Source organism: Paralichthys olivaceus, chromosome 17 (assembly GCF_024713975.1).
Source record: "Paralichthys olivaceus isolate ysfri-2021 chromosome 17, ASM2471397v2, whole genome shotgun sequence".
NCBI lineage: Eukaryota > Metazoa > Chordata > Actinopteri > Pleuronectiformes > Paralichthyidae > Paralichthys > Paralichthys olivaceus.
The window spans coordinates 6,990,915-7,007,897 of record NC_091109.1 but is presented as its reverse complement, the minus strand read 5'-3'; the positions used below and the strand labels follow the sequence as shown (position 1 = coordinate 7,007,897).

Here is a 16,983-nt window from a genome sequence, read left to right as displayed (position 1 = left end):
AAATTTCACAGCGAGGATGTGAAAACTTTTGCTCTTCTTAAAACCGTGGAATTGAATCGTTGCACCACTGCATCAGGCTGCATGTTGGGTGTAGTGCGGGTAGGTATAAGATCCAGTTTTAGTTTATTAGATAAAAGGGAAAATAATTACACTTTTTTATGTTTCTCCACCTATGTATATTCAATGCATTCAATCCTCTATAGGAGTAGCAGTCATTTATATCAAGAATTATGGTGAGACACCATGTGGGACCGAATTTACATTATGAGACCTTGAAGTAATCATCCCATATGACAACTGCACTACATATCATGTGGTGCTATTATTTGTCAGCATGATGCAAACTGTTATAAACTTGAACCAGTATTTGAAAGAAATATATATATATAGCTGTTTAAATCTTTATGTGGGAGCTTTCTATGACCTAAAGAGGAGCTTCTTTTTTCCTGTAGGAGAGTTATGTTTTCATAATTAAACTGTCTGTGACTGTGTGTCGTTTCCCTGTGATTTAAACACAGCAGGATTTGGCGTATGCAGCTAAGAGTTCATGTTCTTAATTGTGCCAGTGACGGTCACATAGACAAAGCATTTGCTCTTCAGAAATAAGAGGTTCATGTCACACACAAGAAACCGCTCTTCCCTTGAAACGTCTAAATCGATTAAGTTTGCACCAGCAACTTAATACAAGTAGTTTGGTCCTGTTCCGTACTCGAGTTTGCCATAGTAACTCAATAATGGGTGTTCTTGATGAATTTGTGGTGAGCACGCTGCACGTGAGACGCTATCATCTAATTTTCACTAGTCATTCATTTATTTCCCCCATGGCAGCAGAGCATGTTACACCAGCCTTCAGAAAAGGTTAAACTAGACTAACGGAACACTTTCACGGCTGATTAACTCTGATACACTCAAATACACTCGCCACGTAGTAACATAACGAAAAACAAAATAACTAACAAAAAGCCCATAATGCAACTCTCTGCAAGAGATCGTAGTGAAATTGCTACTCTATCCATTCAAAAAAGAGTATCCGTAAATTTCTAGTCCTGAAATATAAACCTAAATAGTCTAGGGCCAGTGTCAATCATCAATCAATCAAACTTTTGTATTGTTTGTATAGCCCATATTCACAAATCTCCTCACAGGGCGAAACAAGGTGCAACATCTTCTGCCCTCAACCCCTCGACAAGAGTGAGGAAGAACTACCAAAACCTTTTTGTTGAAGAAAAATAACATGGTAACCTCAGAGAGAGGCGCAAGTGAGGGATGGACAAAAGTGTTTAACTTTTAGATGTCGTGTTTAACAGAGCACATAAACAAAATCAAAATATTGTCTAACATAGGTAGAGTAGTATCAATGATTGAAGTGTTTTTACAAAATAACATATCTGACAGAGATGAGGGAGCAGCAATAGTTAGGCGTAATGTATATCTAAGCAATGTAATTGAAGCCATCATCTACGATTAGCTGCCACAGTGAGCCACAATCACGATCCTCAATGTGGCTGCAACAACAAAGCGCTGGTGATGATGAGGGAGAGGAGGAATTGTTTTCTACAGAGCAGTAGGACTTTAAAGAAAGGAGGTGAAATCCTAGATTCTTATCCAACACTTGTTCTCACATCTCCGGGGAAAAAAAACCCTCCACCTAAGAGAAGCGTTTAGCACAGCAGACGTTCCCCTCGTATTGTCAGCCAGAGATTAAAGTGGCATCTTTTCTAATGATCCCACAAACAGTACGTGACATCACCTCCGAGCCTTATTTTCTCTGTCCTTTCCAGTCGGCAGATAACAGCGGCGAGGCGGCCCGGGGTAGCAGCTGTCTGTGAAAATTGCTCTTTTCTTACAAGCGCTTTACTTAACAAAACAACTCTTCCTCGGGAGATTCATCACGGCTGTCATCAACTTTTTTTGTTCAGAATCTACAGGCCATCAGTCCTCACTGTTATTTTTATGAGATGAATGATGGCTGTAAATTACCATGCATGACATATTGACAAACCCATTTGCAGTCCTCGTGGGGACGGAGAAGTGTCGTACAGCTGGTGGAGTGGTGATGCGGGGGATGGAGTGATCAACAGGCAGAGGAGAGAGAGGGGGACGAATAGTAGACATGGAAAACAAAAAAGAGGAAAAGGAAGAGAATAAACTTGTGCTAATGCTTGTTCTTTAATAAAGCATAATATCTCATAATAACTCAGCTTTATTCATGTTGTTACCTTAAAAGTAAAGGTGTTTGAACAACTTGAACAAAAGTGTATTTAAGCTATTTCTTTTGAAACTACACACTCAAATAGATTGACCAATAATGAATCAACAATTTAATGACCCTGCATATTGTTCCCTTCAAATTAATTATGTATCTAGATAGTAATGATAGTTGTAATTACTGTTGGTCCCCGATGAAACACGTCCCTGTTTTTGTTTGTGGTGTAGTGACTGATAATCTTTTGAAAAGTTTCTGACCCATGGCTCAGTATCCATGATAACAGCATGGTGACTGTCTCAGTCCATCCCACATTTGGAAGAATAAATTAGACGTTGCCAGTGATGGAGCTGTCTGTTATAGATTTAACATTCTCATCTAGCTTTTTTTTTCATTCATAAAAATGATAATGACACATTACTTTCTGGACAGTTGACAATGATTGAGGCGTGCAGACAGGCAGATATGGAAGGCAATTTGTCAATCTGAAAACATTATTTCACCAGCTTTTGAGGGATATTCCTACATTTTCGTTATTATTCAAGTAGGAGAAACATCACAGACACCAGAGATGAATCACCATCATTACAATGAGAACTTATAAATTGAGCCCAATGAAGGAGAGGAAGACAATGGGGAGGGTTAAAAAACATGTTAACCCCCTCCAGTGAATATCAAGTTTTTAACCTTGTCAAACTGTCTATGTTTATATACATGTATATGATACAAGACATGAGGCAGTCGACACCATTCTTCCATTTACTAAACCACTTATTATTTGAGGACAAACAACCATTCATACCTACGTGCAATTCAGAGTCACAGTCAACACCATGACTCAGTATTTCCACCTTGGAACTGCAGTGTACCAATGACAATCTCAAAAAAACCAAACAAGATTCAGGCTGCCATGATTTCAGACATCACATTCCTGAGGAACCAGTCGTATCAAGCAGCAGGTCTTTTCCTCCGTCAGTTGTCTCACTTGCTTTAGCGTCTGGGTATCAGAGGACAAGCAAAGAGTTGCTACTTATTGGTATTTTGCAAGCTAAGTTAGCTTAGTCGGGGCCGGCAATTGGGACCAAGGTTTAGCAAACCTCAGCAATAAATTATCAGCTGTTGATAATGTTGTGGAACGAAGCTCTTGTTACCTTTTCTAACCCTGAAGCAAGTGATACATTAAAAACTTCACCATTTATATGCATCGTCTTGCTGCATGTGCTTGATGAGCAAAGTCCAAACTGAGGATGGATGCAGAGTTACATTCCAGAATCTTTAAGCCATGAAGAATATAGAATCTTAATGTCAGTGTTTTTTCAGAGAGGAACTTAATATTCTTGGTAGCTTCTCTGTCTATTGGTTTTGTTTACTCTAAACATTTGGCCCAACGTTCTGAGAAGCAGTTCATCCACAAACTAAACAAGCAGACTACAAGACCAGCCCGACAGCTATATCACACAAGTTCTGTGAGCATAGTTAAAAACTCTCTCATGCAGCTAACTACTGTTGAAAGATAACACAGCTGAAACGAGCCACAAATACTGGCAGGGTCAGACTATTAAGAAGTGTGCCCGAGCCAACTCTTTCAAACCCTTTAAAAGAGTTACAGAAAACAACAGTGTATGTGCTCCCCAAACACCTGAGTCAAACTTGTAAAAACACAGATCCAAGAAGGGTTAAAGCACCTATACCCACTGACAAATGTCTCAATAGTTTAGATTTCTTTTTTTCTTTCTTTTTAATTTAAAAAAAACTGTATATAGTCCAAAAGCACTTTGAACTTATTTTCTTTATCATTATGGGAAATCTGTAAACCCTTAAGTCTTATCTACATCTCAGCAGAAAGAGAATTCATTTAAATTGAGATATTTTCTAAAGAACGGTTTAATTAAAGTATTCTAACAAAATCTCAACTCATTCGTACCTTTGCTTTGATTTAGTTTGTCTTACAAAACCGAGCATGGACAGGTTTAAGAACCAAAAAAACCTGTGGATGTGGAGAATGAGGTTGTGTGTGCCTCGATCTTTTTCCTCATGAGGACAGATGAAGAGTGCACCGAGAACAAGGCTACCACCACCTAGAGAAGGAGGGGGGCAGTGTGTGGCTGCAAGAAGCGGAGAGACGTTCAGAGAGGGAGGGAGACCGAGACAAGTTCAGCGCCGCGGACAGCGCACCGGAGCACCGGGCAGCAGGAATCACTTCACCGGGTTTGAGTCGTGGCTCCTTGGAGCGCAGGAGCCAGAGCTGTGCCACGCAGACGCACACGGACACACACAGGCGGGAGACACGGGGCATGTTGTTGTTGTTGTTTGGTCTCAGTTGGGAATCGCCAAAAAAAGGAGGCGAGAGAGCTGCGGAGAGCTGTGCGTTCGTCTGCGCGATTCTTACATCATCTATTTATTGGAGAGAGAGAGAGAGAGAGAGTCAGAGAGACATACATAAAGAGATACAGGAGAGAGAGAGAGAGAGAGAGAGAGAGAGAGAGAGAGGAGGGGAGTGTGTGCAGCCTGTCTCCTCTCTGCCAGTCCTCAACTGCGAAGCGAGTCCGACGGAGCCACTGGCACAACCTCCTCCACCTCCTCCACCACCACCACCACCCCGCTGTTCTTTTCTCCCCCTCCTTAGCGTCTCCTCACCCCGCTCTGCTGCTGCGTCCTCACCGGCCCGTGAACATGCCCCGGCGCCGTCCTGCCCAGGGAATGACGTTGTTACTGCCGGTCGCTTTGTGGATTTTCTGCCATGTTAACGGTGCGCGCGGAGCTTTGCCAACAACCCGTAAGTTGTCTTTATCTCATTTTATTTTATTTTTTTCAAAAGCACTGGATACGGAGCGAGCCTGTCTCCGGAGCGGAGCCGTGCGCACGGGGGCATGAGGCGGTGCGTGCACCGGCGGGGCTGCAGGTATCCCCGCGGTGCGTGGTGCCAGCTGGTGCTCTCTGGAGCTTGTAGAGCCAGGCTGCACCGGGAGGAAAGGGGAGATGGGGGAGATGCAGGGAGCAAGCTTTCCTCTCTAAGTTTAGACCCACATGTGTTGACTCTTCTGGATCTCTGGTCCGTGCACTCATGTTGGGATTGTTGTGTCCGTTGGGTGATGGTGATCCAGGGGATTTCCATGCCTCCAGAAGGGGCTGAGTGTCTGGAAGTTTCAGTTGTGGGTTGCTGCTGCTTTTTTTGTGCTGTTTCATTCCTGGGGCCGATTCAATTTGACAGATGAAAAGTTTGCAACCATAACACAGATATGCTGCTGTTTCTGTTTCCAGATCCTTCAGGGATCTTTTCCATCATGGATTACCGTTATGTTAGAACATTGTATTTTCTTTTCACATTCACAACAAAAAACTATCCAAAATACATGGCTTTGGTTTGTTGAAGCCTCCAGCGTTTGCAGGAGGAGGTTGTGCTGTTAGTAATGGAAGCTTCACAGTAAAGTGACCCAGAGGCAAATTAAAGATTTCAGATTTCTTTTAGCCTATTGCTTGTGCAGCCTGATGCAGGTTGTTGTATGCAATTTGAATTTTGATGAGTCCCTCCTCAATTACCAGATCTGGGCCTTGAGCCAAACTTTATTATTTATTTTTTTGCAGCAAACACTGGGAAACTTGGAGGCAACTTCTGGAGCTCAAATGATAATCACACCAAGGATGGAGTAAAAAAACACAGACATATTCCCAGGGATTCAGAGCGTTTATTGCAAGTGCGCTTTTTGAAGCCTTCTTTTCGTTCTCGTGGTGTTTCCTATATTTTTTGAAGCCTATTCGCTGCCTGACAGTTTTACACAAAAATGTTATTTTAATTATTCTCAAATAACCTTGTACAAAGATCTATATTTTATTTCAATATCATCCACACTTGGTGCGGTGTCATTCCGGTCCCGCTGACACGGTGACAAAGCCAAACTCGGAGGCTTCTGTGTGACTGATTCCTCCGGTGATCGCCGGGGCTTCATGAACGTGTCCGGGGACGCGCCTCATTAATCATCCCGCAGGACAGACAAACAGGGATGAGACGCTCCGGGCAGTGTGCGCGTGCGAGTGCGCGTGCACACCCGTTTCCTCCTTGTGCGCGTTCGACTGGTGCATGTGAAAAAGAGACGAGGGGGAGATGAGCTGCGCGTTTTTCTCCCCTCCCTCGTCAAATCTGTGTCTCACCACAGCGACCTCGCAGCCAATAGGTGTCACAGTGGCAACACTATTTATAAAAGTGTATTGATCCCTTTATGGAAATCATCCGTCCTGCAGCAGCCCCTCAATGGGCTGCTGTGACTGGGTGAACCTCAGGTGCCCCTGGAGCAAGAGGACATTCAGTGTCTTGTTAAAGGACTGTTCCGCCGGGGGCTTGACGAGGCTGAGTCACAGACTTGAATGAAATTTAAAGCGAAAAGACCTGTTGAGAGCCGGAGGGTCTAAATAATCAACCTCTTGCATAAATGTATGTAGCCTAAAGAATATATGGAAGGAAAGGTTGTTAGCTGTAGTATTGGATATGTATTTAATCAATCTTATGTGGTTAATTTATTTTGTTTAAATATAATGCCTATACCAAATATACCACTTTTTTATTAACAATTCAGCAATGCACGATGTATGGTCTGTATTCATATAGTGTAATAGTTAATTTAAAGAAAGAGAAAGTGACGCACACTGATGCACTGTATACTTGTAAATGCTGTATTTATATAGAGCTTTAGTCTTGATGACCACTCAAAGCTCTTCACTGTGCAGTTTTGCCGTTCACTTATTCACACGTTTATTAGGGCGGCTGTGGCTGAGGGGGTAGAGCGGTCATTCCAGAAAGTCGGCAGTTCCATCCCAGTCCTCACCATCTCCAACAAGTGTCCTTGGGCAAGATACTGAACCTGAGAAGTGCTGCCCATATATACACTGTGTGAATGGATGAATGGCAAAAAACTACTGTCATGAAAACTAGAAGCGCTTCATAAATACAGACCATTTACATTTATACAGTGCATCTGGGTGCATCACTTTCTCTTTCACACACAATAAAACTATTGTGATAATAAACTTTATTTCACCTTTTAAAAACAGTAACAAGGTGTTTTACAAGTTCAAAATGAAAAATTGAGGGCAAACAATAGGAAACAATTTGAAGATCTCACAGCGATGGAGCACATCTGTCACACACCGCGGGCACAGCTGTCAGGAGCAATGTGGGGCTCAGCATCTTGCCCAAGGACACTTTGGAGCCTTAGCCCCCCCCAGTACATGAAGACTTAAATTTTTTTCATGCTTTCTATCTATAGCATTCTGACCTGTGCCGCATTACAAAAAATAATAGAAAAGGACACAACAGGAATATCCCAGTGTGGAGAGGATTTGCAAGAATGTGTGTGTCTGTCTGTCTGTCTGTGTGTGTGTCTGTGTCTGTGTCTGTGTCTGTCTGTGTGTGTGTGTGTGTGTGTGTGTGTGTGTGAGTGAGTGAGAAAGAGAGAGAGAGAGATACAAACAGAATGTTGAATTGGACCAGCCGCGCTGACTTTATCCCTCCACAGGGACCAGATGTGAAGCACTCGGGGAGCAGACAATGTCATTGTGACCAATGGTCTGAGGCATGAACTAAAAAAGATTAACATTTCCATCCTACCGGGACAGACACACACTCCCACACTAAAAGTCAATGGACTGGTTGACCCGCCGACTGTGCGGAGTCTCCCAAGTGCGCACTGAAAATGCTGAGGTGTGTGCACCAATGTAAAGAAGCAAGGGAGAGAGAGCGCAGTAAAGTGAGATTTAAGCCCCTATGTTTGTTTTGCCCTTTTTGCATATGATTTGCCTGTATTTGCATGTTCACGTATATGTTCATGCATGCATGGTTCCACGAGTGATTGTGGGTCGTGCTGTAATCCAAGGATTTTCTCCTACGCAAACTTGGCCTGAAGTGTTAGTTTTATGCTGCTTTCCAGCATCGTTTAATTGGTTAGCACAATGGTGTCAACTGCGGAAGATGTGATGTCAACAAAATGAGATGAACGCACACAAAAGCACATGAAAGAACACTCAGAAATACCAACTCCTAAGCACAAAGGTGAATGCACAGGCACAGACGCCTCAGACAAGGGAAGAAAAGAAGTCTTTGTCCTTGTTGCTCCTCAGCTAGATGCTCTAATGAGTTGTCACTAATATGTAGATCTGCTCTTGTTGCAGTATTTTTGAGCTGAGGTCTCTAACCAGCTACTGCACCATGATATCTCATAATCACAGACATTCATTTTCCATTTACACTCAACATGTTTCTCTGATTAAGACGCTTCACACGGAACATCTCAGACAGGAATATCAGCTGTAATGCAACTGCAACCGAAGTGTATTTTAAATCTGACACCAATGTATAGCTGTTTTTAAAATTTGAATGGCACACTTTGACCTCATTACTTGAACTTTTCATCCCTACTTTGCACAGAGAAGCTTTCATTTTTGACATTTCCCACAACCGGAGTGTGAAAAGTGAAGAATGTGCCTTTAAGTCACAGTGACACCGTGGGTGGCTAAATGGGATGCCCCGAGAGGCTGTCTGATATAGAATCAGATTAGCCTTTTCTCATCTCATTAAGTATGTCAGGTCATTTGACACAGACATCAGTCTGGTTGCACCTCCAGGGCCACGCAGGGCAAGACAGGGTTTCCTGTTCGTCAGTGTTATTAATTATAGGCGACGCCGTGTGAAGCTAAATGAAGGTAGTTACGTCCTGTTGCCAACAATGATGTTCTCAGGTGAGTAAGAAGCATCCACAGGTCACATTATTGTATATGGCCGAGTGCGTCTACAACCTACAGAGTGAAGACATTTGGGGAATTAGGTTCGGGTTAGGCATTTAATTGATGGTGATGGTTGAAGTTTCAGGAAGGGGCTAGGGAATGAATTATGCCAACGTGTATCCTCACTTGGATAAAAAGCAGATTTTTGGGTTCGTTGTAAGGTTTAGGTTAAAGATAAGGTGAAACAAATTTTAAGTGGTTAGGGAGTGTTAAACGATCTCGATGAATCCCACTGCCTCGTCCATCGACTGGGCAAATTAAATGGTGAGGACAAAGGTAATGCACTGGTCAGCACACGTCAGTCAGTAGCTCCCCATTTCCATATCAGCTACACAAAACATATCTTTGATTCACAGGGTCAGCTTTTAAGTTTTGATCTGGAACAGTCCAACTTTGTAACCTTCATTATTCAAATGTGACGTAGGCTTTGATTTAAAGTATGATTTCTGTTCCTGTTTGGAGTGCAGTCCCAATTTATCAATATCAGCAGGCCTCATGGGGACCTCACTATCAGGTAAAACATCATATGTGAGGTCCTGGTTAAGGGGTAAGTGTGAGTGTTTGACAAGTGTCAAACACTCAGACACCTTTCCTTCAGCATAGTGGGGAGTGAATTATTTCATTTTTTGGTGAACTATCCCTTTAAAGTTTGATGAGGTGATGTCCTAAGAAGGATAGCTGCCCAAATTTGTTTGTGCGTGTGTGAAGCCTCACATTAGGAGGTGGTTATAATAGGATTGTGGCTGGAGGGAGCAGACTGGTTTGGCTCAGATTAGATCAGCTCAGTGCTCGGTGTTTAGCTGTGTGTGTGTGTGTGTGTTTGAGGGGGGCGTGTCTGTGTGTGTGTGTGTGTGTGTGTGTACCTCCACATTAGCAGTTTTATCATCCATTGAGACAAGTGAGTCAGAGCAGGAAATAAGGTGTAGATGTTAATTGCACTGCAATTTCTCTCTTCTGTTCTGTCCATTTCTGTCCATATACCCTCCTCCTCTTGCCTTTTTTTCAACAATCGCTTCTTTCTACTTCCTCCCTTTTCAGTAAACCCCCCTCCGCTCTTCCTGTCTGTCTTTCTGGCTTCTGTTCATTGATTCCCACTCTTTCATCCATCGACTCTCCCGTGTTTCTCTCATCCTTTCATTCAGTTTTTGTACCTCAAGCCTCCTGCCCTCTCTCTTGTGCCTAAGTATCTCTAATTCTCTCTATCCCTTCTTGGCTTTCCTCTGTGGTTTTATCATCTGGCCGTAATCACTTCCCTTCTCCCTGGTACTATCTTCTATTCTTTTTTTTATCCACCCAATCTCTCTCCTCGCAATCTGTCCCCTCTCCTCTCATGCCTGATTGCAAATATGCTTGAGTTAAAAAAAGTCCCCACGAGCCACTTTTGAAGGGAGTGGTGATGCATCTGTTTCATGCTCGTGAAACTCTCAGTTCAATGCCTATATTGTGTGTGCGTGTTTTTATGTGTGCAACAGTCAAGACTGTTGTGGATCGCAGCCAGACACACACACAGCCACACTGCTTTCTCCTCTATCGGTCTTAAATAGCTCTTAAAATTTGCTTGCTCCATCAGTGTATAAATATTTTACCTGCCTAAAACTTGAGTTCATCACGGTGCTTTTAGGAGATAAAATACTTATTCAAAACTCTAAAAGCACTTTATTTAATAGCACAAGGAATCAGAATTGCATAATGTCACAGCTACCCATAATAATACATATGAATGTTGTATCGTATCAGTATAATCAGTATATGCATCTATATATATATGCATTGTTAAAACATTTATTCTCACTTTTACAGCACAAAGAGGTTTTTTGCTGATTTTCTGATAAAGGTCATAGATTGCACATATAGCAAAAATCGGATAGAAGGAAATGCATTGTCATATTCACCATGACTGTTATTTTCCCCCGATTCACTTTCAGCTTCAGTCTCCTTGAAGAATTGAGAATTTTCTCTTGTAAGTGAACGCTACAGTGGGGCTATCTATCGTTCATCTTGGGAGCGAAGCCACAGTGATACAAATGTACACTGACAAGTCATGCAGCGTAATTCCCTTAACGATGTCAGTAACCTAGCATGTACAAACTCCCACACACACACATGCACAATGCAGCTCCCCTTTTTCGTCTTCCCTCATCTGTCCTCCTCTGCAACACACACACACACAAAGTCAGTGAATGTTACTGATTTAACTTGCATTAATTGAAAATTAAATCTATGCATAATGCAAACGTTAGTAATGGTGTCTGCAAACATGGAGGATCTGAGAGTTATTCTTGTGGAATGTGTTCTCATTAGAACCTTTCAGAATCTGTCCTCCTCATTAGACAATGGTCTCTGAGAAGGGGAGTGGGCTGGCAGGATGGAGGGAGGAAGAAAGAAGGACAGGAGAGGAGGCTGCATGTTATCAGAAAGGACAGAATGATGAGAAGAGACAGCGCGAGGTGAGATGATCAGATGGCGAGAGTTGTCTCTGATACCTGGTCATTCAATGTTTTTGTAATCAGTGCAGGCGTTGCATTAGTTGGAGAATAGTCCAAGCTGTCACCTAATACTGCACCTCCCTTCAGTGATGCCTTAAAAATAGCATTCTTCACTTGGTGGGAATGTCCATTCAAAATATACTGTCATTCTCATTTCTCTATGGAATCAGTATGAACAGAATATATGGAAAATAATAACAGTAAACAAACATGAGGGGTAAAAGATGTGAAATTTAAAACCATCATGAATAACTTTACTTTGTAATTTATAGCAAAACATTTGCATGCATTTTAAAGTCCATTCATTTGTTATTGAGATTGAGGCTGACGCTTCGACTGAGGATGAGGTCAATGACAGTGTCCGCTCTCACCTGCCTTTCCCTGTGGGTAAACTCTGTAGCCAATTTGAGAGCGAGACCCTAAAACTACACAAAATGGTGTTGAAGTCTTCTTCATTTAGCCCTGATTGTTCCTGTTTAATCACTTAGAGGGAGCTAATTGATAGGGTGTAACAACTGGCCTTAGATTGATCCTGGGAGAGTGCCAGGATTGAGCTGCACCAGGGTTAAGGCAGAGTGAGCAGCTAAAAGCAGTGCACTCTAAGTGAATCTGACCCACACCCTCATTGAGTGTCAAAACACCAGTGTCAAAAGCTGCACCTCTGTCAGCAGCAGGGAGAAAGTTTACACACACCGACTCTGGTGGTGTTATACCCCTTGTACATGCTCCAGTGCTAGAGGGCATCGGTGTGAAAGGCTTGTTTGGTGTCGAGCAAACAATGCGGACATGATCCCCCACTGGCATCCCACCCCCGCATATACGTGTGTGTGTGTGTGTGTGTGTGTGTGCCAGTCGTGTTCAGGGACCAAATCCAAGGCTCTGTCACGGTTTGCAAACATTTCAACTCAGGAGAGAGGTGTTGCAACAGGTGACTGGAAATCTATACCAACACTAAGGTCCTTCTGTTATATGGTAGAATACTGATGTATCACTGTTTGTTTTAATTATTGATAATAAACCATGGATTTAATTGAAACATTAACAGCATGTTTTAATTACAGTGGCATATTATTGCTTCGGTACACATCACAGTTTATGCATCTCAGCTGTTTTAAAGCACAACATCAGTCACTGATTGACTTTATATTTCGATTTATTTCTGTGGTGGCGGGTTTTGAGTTTGACTTCCCTCTTGACATATGGAGGCAGTAAACCCATGTATGGTTTGTTTGAGAATTGCCGTTCACAGCTGTTTCTTTTTTTTTTTTTTGGTCAAATATTTTATGCTTTGTGTTTGCCTCAAATCCAAACTGTTCCCCTAATTGAAAGTAGAAAAATTGCTGTACCTCCAGTCAAGCTATTCAAAATATGTGAAATGAATCATAAGTCGCGTGATAATCAGAGAGATGTCATTGTAAGGTCCGCCAAGGAGACTTTGTTTTCATCTGTGTTTGTTAGTTAGCAAGACTAAAATACTGGACAGATTACAATAAAACCTTGTAGAAAGATGGTTCAGGGAAGAACTAATTAAATCTTGGTGCTGCAATTTGGGATGTTTTCACTAATTTCCCTGTGAGAATCTGCAATTTGTTGCAGATCCATAAAAAAATCCTGATCTATTAAATTTAACTGTGGTCTCATGAGGGGACTGTTGGTGGAAGTGTGCACTGTGCTGAGTGATATTGTAGTTTCATTATGTGAACTCTTGTGTTGTTGCCCACTGCTCCACATAAACCACTGTCTCCACCACAAGTGTGATATGGAGATAGATGATAGAGATTCGTCACAGATGTCAAAGATCAGTAGAAGTGGAGACGCTGGGTCTTTCCAGGACATGTAAGCTAACCTAAATGAATTTCAAATACGTGGAAGTGGAAACCACTAATTAATCATACATGCATTTTTAATGTATCATGAGTACATTACACAGTGAGTACAGGGCTTTAAGGAGACTTTGAGCTATAATTACATAAACTAATTAGTTATTGCTCATGTAAAAATAAGCAGCACACATTACTAAGTCATTAGTTGAGAGTGATCGAGCAGGAAAAAGCTGTATTTCTTGAATTATATATAGATGCATTGTGGTCGTTGTCTGTGCAGAATGAGAACTGTTGCTCTTGCTTGACTCCGTCTGTGAGTTTAACCTATATTCTGCAACGTTAACCATTTGATCTGCACATGCCTGATGGGTAACATGATGAATCAAGGGATTACACATTAAAAACCACTGCACAACATCTGTTCGACTCCCCCCCAACACACACACATACACACACACATACACATACACATGCAGATTCACTGATGCTAAGTCCCACTACATCTGTGTCTTCCACTCTCCTATCTTTGTGTCAATCCATACATACAGTGGGTATAATTTTAAAAAATGTGTGTTTATTTCTATTAAACTATGAGCGATCGAATGTGTGTGTGTGTTTGTGTGTGTTTGTGTTTGTGTTTGCCCGATGGTGCAGCACCTCTGTCAAAATGGATGTTGGAAATCTAGCCACCAGCTCGGGTGGAAGAATGCAGTGGAAAAGGGCATTGTGCCACCACTAAGACAAATGTTGTTATTACGCTCTGCCTTTGCATTCAATTTGTTTCTTAAGCCGCTTGAATACCCAATTTACAGACCAAGATTAAGTGAATTAATCTTTGGGCCACTTCCATTGAAAAAACATTCCTCTTTTTTTGTCTTTAGAGTCTTTATACTGTAGCCATACTATTTGTTGTGTGTGTGTATTTTTTTATTATTATTGTGAAGTGAAGCTACAGTATATGCTCGTGCATGCCCTGAGTGTACACATGACTTGGTTTGTTTGTACCTCCCAAAGTATTTGTGGAATTAAAGAGCAGGAAAAAATAGAGAGGAGAAAAAGACGGCAAACTAGGACTTAGAATGAATTTTTAATTAGGGTAAAGATTAAGGTTTGGTATGTGGTGGCGATAGTTATGGTAAAGACTGTATAAAAATATGAACAATGCATCTCCACATCCTCTCACTATCCAGAAATGACACCACAATATCCCAGATATGAAACCACTTTGAGAAAAAATGTATTTGACCATGTGCCATCTACTAACATGGAGGGGGTTAAGGATCTGTTTTGCCGCCAACCACCCAGAGGGCGATTGAAACGCTTTGGCTTCACTACACACAGTGTATGGGTTAAGGGAGAGAGAAAGGGGCTGGGGGATACATTAAAGACATGAAGACAAATATATGTGTGTGTGTGTCTTGGTTGAGGTGAGTGGCTGGCAGAGAGCTGCTTCACATAACCACTTTGTCGTATGTAAAATCACATACCATCGATAGCCAACTACGGTAAAATATGAAATTTGATTATTGGTTGAAAGAGTTCAGTGCACAACGATTTTGCCTGATTTCTAAACAAAGCTGTTTTTACAATCGTCGGGCAGAAACTACAACAACAACGTCAAATTTCAGCTTTCGTCACGACCGTGTGACACACGTTGTCAGATCGAAGACACCTGTGTCCGTGTGTGTTCCTGTGTATAGCAGATGCTTGGTGTGTTCGTGTGTGTTGATGGGATTGCTTGTGAGATAAAAAAAGAATAGGTTTGTGTGTATACAAGTGGAAAAGGGAAGAAAAGAGAGTTGAGGCCGGATGTGGATGCGCTTCGTTAGCTCTGGTTCAAGGTGTTGCTACATTGTGAACAAAGGTTAGTCAGACAGGGGTCACTGCTTCTTCTTCACACCTTTCTTTCACCTGCCATCTCTCGACCTTCCTCTATTGTAGCTGTAGGTTTTTATTCCCTGCTGCTTTCTTTGTCTTCCTCTCCCTCTCTTGGTCGTCATCTCTCATCTCTCTCCTACCTTGATTTCTCTCTCTTGTTCCTCAGACTGTTTAATCCACCCAGGTTGACCCTTCCTCTTACACATTTCTGTCTTCTTTCTTTATATCTTAAACAACCTTGTTTATGTCTTTTTGCACAGTGCTGGTCTATTCATATTTTTACCAATTAATTTTTCTGTCCTACCCTTTTATCTCTCTTTACCCACCTCCCTAGAATGTAGCTTTTGCTTTCACTCAAGCTGTCTAGTTTATTAAGTCAAGGCGACAATGACACAACAATTATGTGTGTGGAAGGCTATTATCCAAGTTTTAAAGAGTAAGTCTGAGGTTTGTGATCTTAAAATGCCTTTTTCTCTCATCCTCTGTCAACGAATGCCACTAATTAGTATCACTTTTGCTTGAATCTTGGTTTCGTGACATCGATCCATGTTTTGACATTCAAACTAAACTTTCCTTGATTCCTCTTGCTATTGTGTTTTTAGCAATTATTTATATTTGGGAAAATCAATTCCTCATGTAGAATTCTTGTGTTGCTTGCCCTTGATTAATCAGTGATTGTCTCTGCAGTTTTCTACAATAATGTGTGACAGCTGCTTAGACCCATTCAGATAAACCATGAACCAGAACATGAACCCGTCTATGCTTGTGAAAGAGTCAGTAGAGTTTCGAAGTTCTTGAAAGGTTTTTGGTTTCCAGGTCATGTTTCTCTGTTGGATTATAGGCAGCCCCACATGCAGTCAAGTCTGTTAATATGCTCTCCAGCCATGATTTGCGTTAATCCTGACCTTTGTGGAAGGAGGTCAAATTCTAATTAATATATGCTGTGTGAGTTTATTAACAATGAGCTCAATTGAGAACTGCTAAAACGGGCACAAAGACAATATTGAAGACAGCGGGCCAGCAGCGGATTGAGTTAGGTCAATCCTTTCGCAGCTCAGTTGATTAATTTGGAATTTCATTAATGCCCCATTTAACTGTTCATTAATGAGTGCTCATCATTGAAATTCACAGCTTGTGTCACATTTCCAAACTGTCGACCTGAATGGAATTATTTGAAAATTATTTTTAATAGACTTAACCTTTACAGCTGAACCTTAAAAGGGCTAGTTGACCCTGTGCAGTCTACCACTAGAGAGCCATCACTGCTACACCAGCGTGCTTGCACATCATGTCCAGGAAATCAAATAAATTACAATATAAACCTGAGTTACTGGCCATTATCGTCCAAAACCCGCAAAGGAGATTCTACCCCAATTATAGTTATACAAGCTAAACTAAACTAAACTAACCAGCTGTGCTTGAAAATGTCCTTTCTGCTGTGGTTATCCACAAGGGTCTATTCTCAGTCCCCTTAACATGCTAACCCTAGTCAATCAGACAAACACATTTTTATGTCAACAATACACAACTGTATTGGTATGTTCCTGTAAAACCTTGTACCATATTTCATCTATGTCCTGTATTGGATGTCTAACAGTTTCCTGCAGTTGAATGACTGCAAAAGTGTAACTACTCCCCCTGGCCCAACACTGGCATCATTAAAGGTCCAGTGTGTAAGATTTAGGTGAAAGGGAACCATTGGCAGAAATTTAATGTAGAATAATTCTCATGATGTTTTCTATTTCATTTCATCTAAATTGTATGAATTGTAGTTTTCTTTACCCCAGAAAAGGTCCTTTATATTTAAATAGTTTCT

The 16,983-nt window shown here is 41.6% G+C and overlaps 1 protein-coding gene across 2 annotated transcripts in view; it reads left to right on the top strand.

Moving 5' to 3' along the window:
* The first annotated feature begins 4,481 nt into the window (after window positions 1-4,481).
* cntnap2a (contactin associated protein 2a) overlaps window positions 4,482-16,983 on the top strand; it is a 304,029-nt gene continuing 291,527 nt past the window's right edge. The window contains exon 1 of one of the 2 annotated variants that reach the window (XM_020087434.2): window positions 4,482-4,982. In XM_020087434.2, the coding sequence (XP_019942993.2) occupies window positions 4,880-4,982 (103 nt within the window). In that variant the 5' untranslated portion in view covers window positions 4,482-4,879. The remainder of the gene's footprint in view (window positions 4,983-16,983) is intronic. The other variant, XM_020087435.2, reaches the window with a different exon arrangement.